The 11,682-nt window shown below is 48.2% G+C and overlaps 1 protein-coding gene across 1 annotated transcript; it reads left to right on the plus strand.

The window, feature by feature from the left end:
- Positions 1-2,716: 2,716 nt before the first annotated feature.
- Positions 2,717-11,213, plus strand: Bpifa3 (BPI fold containing family A member 3). Its single transcript, XM_087188588.1, has 7 exons — positions 2,717-2,840; positions 5,447-5,603; positions 7,405-7,512; positions 9,030-9,176; positions 10,254-10,338; positions 10,769-10,832; positions 11,209-11,213. The coding sequence occupies exons 1-7, from the start codon at positions 2,717-2,719 to the stop codon at positions 11,211-11,213; spliced, it is 690 nt and encodes a 229-aa protein (XP_087044714.1).
- Positions 11,214-11,682: the final 469 nt, after the last annotated feature.

The raw sequence follows: 11,682 nt of genomic DNA on the forward strand, positions 1-11,682 counted from the left end.
GGTTACTTTGAGACAGTCATCCCAAATGCATTAGCGGAACTGTAAAAATCTGCCACAGAAGGAATGATGATCCATAGTCAGAAAAGTTACTGCAGCTTAAACAGGAAACCCTTCTGGTTCAGGACTGTCATAGCCACAGTTTGCAAAAAGTGCAGCTATTGATTAATGCAAGTAGTGTCAATTAGATGTACATTCCTGAGGTCTTTTATCTGTTGTAGCTTTTTCTTTTTCTTTTTCTTTTCATTACATCAGGTATATTGCCCTGTAAATTGTGTTAGTGGTACCAGGAATAAAAAATTAAGGAATTTTTAACTTTTCAAAAAAAGAAACAGACCAGAGTTTCCCTCACCTTTTGATAATACCTCCCAAAGCTGGTTCTAAGGAAAACCACGTGAGTGGTAAAGGCAACTGCTGACAGTAAGGTAACAGGCCCAGCAGCTCCGGGGCCCAGAGGATGTGGCATCTGGCCAGTGCTGGTAAGAGTGAGAGACCCCACTAAGTTCCAGTTTGCCCAGGCTTGGCCTGGTACTTGCTCAGCTGCTGAGTCTCCTTGTGTCCCCATCCCCTGACCTGTGGGGCATGAGAGTGAAATGAGATCACACACAAAGCAGGTTGAGCACAGGAAATGAGCCCCAGCAAATGAACAGCGGCCCATCATCCTTTAGGAGGCAGCTTAGGAAGGAGCACCCCTCATCCCTCATCACCCCTTCTGGGGACCAGTGTGTGAGGATGAGGAGGGTTGACTGTACAGTGTGACTGAGCACATTCCTTTCCCCTACCTCCAGCTCTCCCTTCACCTCAGGTCTCAAATCATCAAAGAAGCAGAGCTAGGAGTTGAACCCTGGTCCCAGGGACCCCGAAACACCTGCTCTTCCCAGCATATGATTCATGCTGGCTCCACATCCAGCTCCTGCCCTTGGGTAGGGCCCCCTGTCCCCCCAACTTTGATCTCCCATGACATACATCAAGGTCTGAGGGTCTCCACCTCCACATGTTCATGTCATGGGAACCCAGAGCCCCAAACCACAGTGGCGAGGATGTGGGATTGACAGCGTCCTCTTCCCTATATTCAGGTGACCAAAGAACTAAAGATAATGGGTCAATACCTCCCAATGGTGTGTGCTCTTCTCCAATTTTCTTCACACACACACACACCAAAAAAAATCAACTGGTTACACAAGACCCAGAAGGCTAGAAAAGTTCACTTGAAAGTAATTGATATTTTACAAACATCTCCAAATGGAAGTGTGACCTCTGAGATAGGACCTCACATAGCAGAAAGGCAGCACCCTGAACGAAGCTCTCAGCATGCTCCCTTACACACTGGGGTGGATTGCCAAGTATGGGCCAGGGCTCAGGGCTGCAGTGACATTTGCAAAGCTCATTGCCATCCTTTCTCTGAGTGGGACCTGCACATCCCCTGGAGCATGGGAGGGAGAGCATGGGGTCAGTGACACTCACATTAGTTTCAGCCATCACAGCAGCGTAGTTGTGGGACCAGACCTGTGGGGCTGCAGTGCAGACAGTGGGCAATGGGGATTAGGAGCAAGAGGCAAGGTCTGAGAAGGGGTCCCTACTGGACCCCAGGCTGTGCATGGGTTTTTTGCTCTGTGTGCAACAGGAAACCATGGAGAGCTCTGAACAGAGGGGCAGCAAGGTCTGAGTTACATCCTCAAATTCTTCCTCAGGCTGCTGGGCAGAAAAGGAACAGTAGGTGGCCAGATGTGCTGGGGTTCTTGTTAGAACCCTTTGCAACACTTCAGGTTACCATAGTGGTGGCTGAAAAGGAGTCATTAGACATGGTCTGAATCTGGAAGTGTGGACAGAAGCTCTTAAGAGTTGGTTGGTAGAAGAAGGGAAAAGAGGAGTCATGGGCAGCTCCAAGGCCTGGAAATGGAACCATAGAATGAGTTGTGAACCTATCTCTTAAGATGATGAGACCAGCAAATTTTACCTCAATTCTCTCTGACCACCTGCTCCCCACAACCTCAGATCTATCTCCAAGGTAAACTTGATGCTTTGGCTTTGAGCCTGCCTGCTCTTTCCTAAAAATCTCATCCAGGAAGATGAGATCTAGCCAGCCAGCCATCCAATCATTCACTTATTCATTTGTATCATTTCACACACATTCATTAGCACCTGCCATGTGGTAGACATGGGTAACACTGTAGACACGATCAATTAAACACATCTTCTGCCCACAGGGAACTTATAATTTTAATGCAGACTAGAGACCAATCATCTATTCAGATATTTAGTCACTCAAAAACATTCATTGCCTTAGTTTTTGACAAGCAAGCATGGGGGCAGTGATTGAATTTGGTCTTTCCCTGAAGAAAGCTCTGGACAGTGTAGTGTCAGTCAGCCTCACTCCCTCATTCACTGAAGAGTCACCCTGAGCCAGGGTCTCAGAGAGGAGCACTGTTGGTGACCCAACAGTGGGCCCCTGGTGAGCCTCTCCAAGCAACCAGGCCTCCCTCTGAGCCCTGAAAGCCCCAACACCCACCCAGGCCTCCTCCTGCCTGCCAAGTGAGCAAGTTCTGGTGGCAGCTGCCACAGCCCACTGTCCCACCTCCCCACAGCATGCCGGGGGCTCACTCTGGTATTATCTTCCTACAGAAAACCATGAAGCCATCCATCCAAGCAGCCACCCTCTCAGCCATCTTCCCAGAACCTGTCTGACCGTTCTTGACACCAGCAAGTGCCAGAACCTGAGATGCATTCATTCTGGAGGCTTCTCATCCTCCTCGGATCACTGGCTTTGCCCTCAGCTCAGCACAAGCAGCTTTGGCCTGGCCTGGCCTGGGCCCACTCAGACAGCAAATCCACTCTGGTAAGAAGTAAGCTCATCCTGTGCTCTGCCTCCTGGCTACAGGGCAGGGAGGGGGAAACCAGACCCACCATGACTACTGAGTAACCTTGGGTCAGTCCCTTACCTTATCTTCTTTTTTCCTTAGGTCTCAAGTCCGCAAAATTCAGATTAGTTTCATCATATGTCAATTCATAGCACACATTGTTATCATGAATCACTGCAAGGTCCCTTTTTAATTTCCTCTTGTTATTTCCCCTTTCTCTGTCTCACATTCCCCTATGGGATGGGCAGGTATTGCAGTGTGTTTAATATGTATATTTAAATATGGCTGTATCTTTCACAGGCAGTGTTTTGATTTACAAAATTGTACTGCCACGTGTAGCTCATTCTGGTTTTTCTGTCTTGCTCCATACTTGCTGCTGACACTTTGCTCTAGCTGGTGCAGAGGGGTCCAAAAGGGTCATCTGCCTCAGCTTACTTAGCTGTTATCCTAGAGATGGACGCTTAGGTTGTCTCTGACTCTCCACTATTTGTGCACGACTCTGTGATCTTTGCCCTGCCCCTGTTAGAACATATGGGAGAAGTGCTCTGGGACAGACCCAGAAGGAAGATGGCTGGGCCAATGGTAGGTAGAAGCCTGATTTAACTCAAACTGCCCGAACCCTCTCTAGAATGGCTATGCTAGTCTACACTAGCTCAAGTAATAAATGGTCATTCCTGTCTCCCCATGTTCCCCACCACTGCGGGCCATCCACATGTGTCCATCTGCCAGCACCACCACAAGACCGGGCAGTTTAAACAACAGACATTTATTTTCTCCCAGTTCTGGAGGCTGCAAGTCCAAGTTCAGAGTGCCGGCAGGGTTGGTTCTGGGGAGGCTTCTCTTGCTGACTTGTAGATGGCCACATTTTCCTCACACTCTCTCAGGGAATTTCAGAGGAGGAGCTCTCCGGGATAGCTTCCTCACAAGGATGTCAGTCCAGTCAGATTAGGACCAACCTTATGACCTCATTTAACTTTTTTTTCCTTTCCTCCTCAAAGGTCCTATCTACAAACACAGTCACATGGGGATGAGGAGGGCGATACAGTATATAACACCATCTTTTTAAATTTTCTGTCAGTCTGAGGGGTAGTTAAGTGACACTTTAGCCTAGCTTTATCTGATATTGAGCATCTCATTATAATTTTGTTATCTGTTTCAGCTCTTTGAATTCCCTCTCCTTATCTTCTGTCCCTGTTTCTATTTACTTCCCTGGGTTTTTTTATCCTCTTTGATTTTGAGGAGGTATTAATTTATTCTTGATGTTAGTCCCTAATCAGATTTAAGCACTGTAAATATAATAGTTCCTGGGTATCCATGAGCCATGGATCTGGGACCCACCCCCACCTACCTGCAGACTGGCAGATGCTCAAGTCCTTATATAAAATGGGTCAATATTTGTACAGAACTTATGCACAGCCTCTCATGTACTTTAAATAATCTCTAAATTACTTACAATACCTAACACAATGTAAGCCCTATGTAAGTGATTGTTGTTTAGGAAATAATGACAAGAAAGAAAAACACCATGGGTGTCTAGCATTCACAAATTCCCAAGTGGTACTAGCATCATGCATTAAGAATTGCTAAGAGGTCTAGGCATCCCTAGAGTTTCACTCTATCCTTGAAACTATTTGTTTAATGCATGTCTCCTACTAGATAGGAAAATCGTGTTCTTAGTGCCCAACACAAGAACTCACACCAAGGAAATTCTTGATAAATATTTATAGAATAATTTGTATCAATATTCCTCAAAAGAATACTGTGAGCTAGGTGTTATTATTGCCCAGGGAGTATTAAGACCCAGGGAGACAACAGAGCCAGGATCTGAACCCAAGTTTGTGACTACAGAGACACTCTCTTGTTTGTAGATGACAGAAACAAAGGGTACGGAAAGGAGAGCTGAGGCCTGGCCCCGGAAGAACAGGAGATACACCGCTGGTTTCTGCTGCTCTGCAGTTACCCAGAGTTCTTAGTGTCGTACCTGGTCCTAGGTAGGGCAAGTCACTGAAATAAATGTGCCCTGTAGCAAGCTCTAAGGTTTAATGAGGCTGGGCCACCATCCTGGGCAGAAGGGGCTAGAAGCCAGAGAGGCAGAGCTTAAGCATATTTATAGCTTTGAAAGTTCCCTTCCTTTGGGAGTTCATTCTTTTCTGCTAGAAGCTGACTTGGTTCCTGCAATTTATTCAAGCATGGGATGATTTGCACTTACTCTGTCTGTATTCACCTATTTTTTTCTATTTTTGTCTTCAACCAACATTTATTGTGGTCTCTATCTTGTGTATTAGCTATGGGCTCTAGACGCAGAGAAAGAGTACAGGAAGAACTCGCCCAGAATAGCTTTTTGCACTGCTGTTGCCTGCCAGGCTCTCTACAGCATTTGGTTTTGTTTCACCTATCAGTCTTGCAAAACATGATTACAGCTGAAGAATGTAGCTCCCAGCAGGGGAATGAGACTTGGGCGATCTCTCAGCAGGAAGAGGGTGCACCTGCCAGCACCACAGGCTTCCCAACTTCACACACACACACACACACACACACCCCGTGTTTTCCACAACACTGTATGGTATCACTGGCCCCTTGTACCTTTCCAGTTATTGTGCAAGGCCTCATGAACCACAATGCAGAGGACCAAATCCAGAGCATCCACTTCCTGGACAGTCTGAATGATTCAAGGCAGATGGTCCCTGGGATGGTGGGCTGGCTGATTGGTGGCATGAAACTCCAGCAGCAGCAGCAGCAAGAGATCAGGTGAGGCCCTGAGCCCATCCCTGGCCCTGGCTCCATTATGGGTCTCTGGATCAGAAGGCAGAGCTGGGAGGATGGTGGTGCAAGACCTGTAGAGAGGGAAGAGAGAGAAAAGAAAGCAAAAGACCCAGGATGAGGACAAATGGGGACTCAGTATGAGGGACCATTTGGGTAGGTAGCAGAACAGGGTAATTAACAGTGATGGTGCAGAAGTAAACATGTCTGCATTTAAATCCTAGCTCTGCTACTAGCCTTGGGGAAGCTGCTCATTAGTTTTTGACTCATCTACAGAATGGGAACACAGGGCACAGCCTCAATAAACACCTGCGTATCAAACAAGGTCAGGACCACAATCAGGCATTTGAGTCCGCATTCTGTTGCTTGATAACCGTGGGACTCTGGGCCAAGCACATGAGTGCACTGAGCTGAAGCCTTGAGTCCTCATCAGTAAAACAGTCATGATAGCTGTCCCTGCCTCCAAGAGATGCTAGGAGATTTTAGAATCATGTATACAACTTCTCAGGCATGCATTGTGGATATGGTAGCTGTGGTGGCTAGAATTCACCTGCAGGAGCCGTGCTGTCCTGCTCATATTTATTCCCTCAGACTGGCGCAGGTTCTTCTGATCCACTGACTCCGGCTACTCACTGGCAACACTGCTGTTCCATCTGCTCTGCCCCCCAGGCTCTCTTCCCTCTAGCTCAAGTCCCTCCTTCTCACCAATTTGGTGAAGACCACCAGTCACCAGTAGGGCTTTCCTATGATGTGTGTGGCCACAATCACCCCCCTTCACTCATTCCTCTAACAAATGTTACAGTCATTCAGTGAGCATCTACTGCATATCAGGCCTTGGGCTGTGGACTGGGAAAACAGCTATGAATAAGACATACAGTTACTACATTTGAGAGTAACTTGCATCCTAGTTAGTGAGATAGGCCACAGAAGGTAAATAACTAATTTCAAATGACCTTCACCTGAGGTCATGATAAGAAGATCCATCTAGCTAGGTAAGGGGTGTGAGAGAGGGGAATGGTGGCCCTTGAGAAACTTGAATGAAGAGGAGAGAAAAAGTGACATGAAGGACACGGGGAGAGTAGGTTGAGGAGAAGGGGCAGAAGGTGCAAGGCGCTGAGGTAGGAAAGAGGGTGTTCAAAGGACAGAAAGAATCCCATGTGTCTGGGCAGACAAGGGGGAGAGTAGTAAGAGATGAGGGTACAAAGACGAGTGGGGAATTTAGATTTGATTCCAAGAGCGGCAAGAAACCAGTGGAGAATGGTGAGGGGAAGGGAAGTGCAAGGGACTCTCAGGCTGCCTTGTGGAAAACAGTCTGCAGAGAAACCACAAGCACAGTAGGTGGGGGCCAGAAAGGAATGGCAGCATCTCCAGGGAGAGGTCAGGTGGTCAAACCAAGTGGAAGCAACAGAAGGGCCAGACTCAGGACACACTTTACAAGTGGAGCCACACAGTTTGCTGACGGGAACAATGTGGGGGCAAGGGAGGGAGAGAAGTGAAAGCTCCCAGGGTTTGGCTCCCAGGCAATTGGTGGACCTAGCTACTGAAGAGGGAGGCTCAGCCTGAGAGCAGGGTCTGGAGCTGGCAGGAGTTGTGAGCAACTGTTTGGGGCATTCTGGGACAGCTGGCGGTCCAGGGCTCCCGTGCCTGCCCATGGCACTTGTGAGTGGATCTGATTCCAAACCCCATCACCAGCCCTGCTTTGCAGTCCAGCCAGCCTTGTTCTGCCCCACAAGGCCTAGCCAGGCCTGAGGTCAGCCACACTTCAGGGCCTCTGCTCTTTCCCTTGTAGCATCAACATCACCAATGTGCAGCTGGACTGTGGTCGGATCCAGATGTCTTTCCATAAGGAGTGGTTTTCTATAAATATCTCACTTGAATTTGACATTGAATTGACACTGTGAGTCTTAAAGAAGCTGCCTGTGGGAGGCACTGTTCCTCCTCACTGGGAGCTGGGGGAAATTGGGTGGCCTGCGTAATGCAAATCTTTCTAAACCGCCCCTCTCCCAAATTCATATCCAGGCTTCAGAACTCACTCACTGTGTGACCTCAGGCAAATCACTTCCTCTGAGTCTTGGTTTCTTCAGCTGAAATGCAGATGACAATCATTAGCAATGCAGGCTGTCTGTACCCTTAAACCTAAGTGACTTTACCTCCAGGGGCTAAGGAAAGAAAGAAGGGACAGCCGCTGGGAGCTGGGATTCGTCCTCACCCTGTGCTCATCACCCTCCTGGCCAGGCTGTCCCTTAACATCCACTGCCCCAAGGGAAGGGGCCTGTAGCTAGTTAAATGAAAATGATTTTTAATAACCGTTTTTTCTTTTTTCTTTTTGGCACCAGGGATAGAACTTGGGACCTTGCGCCTGCAAGGCAAGTGGTGCCACCACTGAGCTACATCCCCAGCCCTGGAAATAATTTTTTTTTGTATTAAATTCTTTTATTAGTACATTGTAGGTATACAACACAATTACATTTCTCATTGGGAATTGTACCTTTACATAATGCATCTTGGTTCTTATTTTTTCCCCATTCCTAGCCCTCCCTTCACGCCCGCCACCCTTCCCTATTTACAAAGACTTTATTTCCATTTTTTCCATTTCTCATCATTTTTCCTTTCCCTTCTTTCCTTTCCCCTGCCCCTCCCACTACCCCTACCCCTTTGGACCTTTTCTTCCTATTTTGCATTATCGATTATTCATTCTAAACATTGGTACATTTTAGGTATACAATATAATGACATTCATCATTGGAAATTTGCACCTTTACATAGTCTCTCTTGGTTCTTATTTTTCACCCTTGCCCAGCCCTCCCTTCAACCTCTCCATTCCTCCCTATTTACAAAGATTTTGTTCCTATTTTTCCATTTTCTCATATTAATCCCATTCCCTTCTATCCTTTCCCCTAGCCCTCCCACTTCCTTCCCCTTTGCCCCTTTTCTTCCTATTTCACATTATACATTTAGTCCTTATTTACACTTTCAGTTTCTCGCACCAGAGAAACTATTCGGTATTTACACATGTGTGTCCTATTTATTCCTGGAAATAATTTTTAAAGTAGAGATTAACCCTCAACTTTTGAATTTCCAAAGGCTTCTAAACTAGTCTCCTTAAGGGATTTTCAAAAGTCATCCTGGAGCTGGGGCTATAACTTGGCGGGAGAGCACAGGAGGCCCTGGGTTCCACAGCAAAAAAAAAAAAAAAAAAAAAAAAGCACACGCGTTAATAGCACCTTTCTCCCTCACAATGACTTCAGGGTTTAGTTTGCCTGGTTTGTTGGGAGCACTCAGGTGCCAGGGAAGGCCCTGCCAGGGGACAGTGTATGTTCGCCGACACAGAGAACCCATCTTTGTGCTGGCTGCTTCTGCCTCCTTCTGTTCTTTCTGTCTCTCCCTCCCCACCTTCTGCCCTCTCTCCTGCAGGCCCTTCAATAACAACAGCACCAGGCTGCACACAAGCATGAGCCTTGCTGCAGAGTTTTGGCTGAAGAAAGATGAGTTTGGCCGGAGGGATCTGGTGGTGGACCAATGTCACACGGAGCCCAACGTCCATGTGATAGTTCTCGCTGAGTAAGGCCCCAGCTGCAGCCTCACTTCTCCACCTTCTCCTGATGAGTCCACCACAGACCTCACCACTCCCCTCCTGGGTCCACAGGCAGTGATGCCTCTGCCATGCTCCCAGAAGCCAGACTCTTCCTCTGCGCTCCCTAACTGGGACCTCGACTCCCACGCTCCACTCTCCACCAGGCTGCAGAAGTTACTTTCTAATGCGGAAATCTGGTTGTGTTCCAGCCCCTGTTCCAAAGCCTCCAGAGCTTCCCAATGTCCTGGGGATGAAGAGCAGACTCCAAGTTGTTACTCCAGTCCCCCATCATCTCCCCTGCAGGTCTTTACCATGCAGCGTTGCTGAAAGACCCACCCCTCCGTGACACACCAGGCAGTGTTGCACCACTGTGCCTTTGCACAAGCTGATCCTTCTGCCTGGGATGACCTCCTGTTTTTTCTAAAGCACCCCCCTCATCACTCCATCACTGATATATTTCCCAGAATCCATGATGTGCCAGGCACCATGCCTAGTGCTATGGACACAGAGGTGAACGAGACAGAACTGAGAGCTGCAATGAAGCTCTATAGTCTGGCGGGCTGATGGGGTTGACCTCAACAGACCAAAAGATTTGCTCTGATTTATCTCTGTAATTTCAAAGTGTCAAACTGTGAAGACCTCAATGGACATCTGCTCATTTATTCTTCAGATGTTCACTGACTCTAAATTATACCAGACGGGGCTGGGGATTTAGCTCAGTGGTTTCGCCGCCTGCTGCGGAAGCACAAGAACCTGAGTTCGATCCCCGGTACCAAAAAAAAAAGAGTAAATTATACCAGATATTCTGGGGAGAACAGTGTAAGGGAAAGACGAGGGACTCTGGTGCCATCTTTGCACAGCTCTGACAGAATCAGCACTTCCTTGCTCGTGCTCTTGGGCACCCACTTCACCTCTCTGAGTCCTCTTTGGACTGTTGTTGACAATGATACCTCTCCATGGGGCCAGGCCAGGGGGGAAAGACTTTAAAGCATGCTCCACACACCGTGGCATCCACGGTGCCTGGAGTGGTCCCTTCTGCTCTGTGCATCTACCACTCTTTCTAGGGCTATCCCATACAAGATGAAACACGTTCTTCACAACCTCAAAGAGAACATAGGGAAAGTTATCCCACATCTGGTAGAAAATCAGGTACGTTTGAGAAAAATATCTGCACTTTGGGAGTCCTTGGGCCTGAGGGCCAGGGCGCGCGCGCGTGTGTGTGTGTGTGTGTGTGTGTGTGTGTGTGTATGCGAATTAGCAGAGGCTTTCAAACCTTGGGCTGTGGAACCAGAAAAATCCCAATGAAAAACTTCAATTTTGCCAGTATGTCCTTGGGCAAGGGACTTGCCCCCCCTCCAGCCTCAGTTTCTCCTTCAGCAGGGGACCCATCACAGTGCCTGTCTCACAGGGTTTGGCGAGCACCTGGAGAGACAAGCACGGGGGTGCTGTGTGTGCTCACGGTGTGTGGCTGGTGCTCAGTATGAGGCAGACACGCTCGCCCTGGTTCCTGCTAGAAACCCCACACTCCAGTGTTCTCTCAGGCCCAGGCCTGACCCTTCTCTCTATGCTGCTGGACCAGGTTTGTCCTCTCGTTGGCGATCTCCTCAAGCAACTGGATGTGAAACTGTTGAAAGGCCTGATGGGTGAGTGTCTGATCTGTCTCAGGAGGCCTCCCTGGATTGGCAAGTGCTGAAAGGGGGGCCCCACCTCCATCATCTCACAGTCCTGTGAGTAGAAGCTAGGAAGTGAATCATTCGATGTCCTTTGGAATGAGTGACATGAATGCTCCTGACACCAGCTCTGGAGGATGGATGGATGGAGAGTTTCCTTCAGTGTGGTCGTAGGGTTAGAAAAGTCACCTGGGGACTGCTGCCCCTTTTTCTTACAGAATAGGTGGCTGCCCATGAACTTGACCAAACATGAGTCTAGCCAACACCCTCGCACCAGGTTCAAGTGTCCTCTACTGCCTGCTGTTGATCAGAAGGAGACTCCACCTCTTGAGACCCTCGGTCTCCTCAGCATGAGGCTCCTGCTGCCCGTAGAAACTTGACCCCAGCCCCTTTAGACATCCTGTCCTATTCCACAATAAACTGTAGCTCTGAAGGTTGCATTTGTCCCCCCTGCTTGGGCCCTGTTATTTAGGTCCAGGAGTCAGACCTGCTAAAGCATACATCCTGAAAATAAAAATCCCTCAGATGCTCATCAGCCTAGAAATACCAGAGAAAGCACTCTGGACCTGTACATTGCAACCATTCACAACTTTTCCAGGAGACCCTGAGATTTCCCATTTTCTCATTCATTCACCCTATAGTTATTGAGCACCTATTATGCAGCAAGAACATTGCTGGGCTCTACGGGGTGCAGAGACAGGGTGACAAGAGTGGAAAGGCAAAAGGATTGGTGCCAAAAAGACCCAAGTTCAAATTAGATTCAGCCCAAGTAGGAGTTTCATGAGGGCCCACACAGTTTGATGACTAACAAGTCCTATGCCCC

This window comes from Heterocephalus glaber, unplaced genomic scaffold (assembly GCF_053883595.1).
Source record: "Heterocephalus glaber isolate CG9 unplaced genomic scaffold, H.glaber_assembly_v1.0 deba00001532, whole genome shotgun sequence".
Taxonomy (NCBI): domain Eukaryota; kingdom Metazoa; phylum Chordata; class Mammalia; order Rodentia; family Bathyergidae; genus Heterocephalus; species Heterocephalus glaber.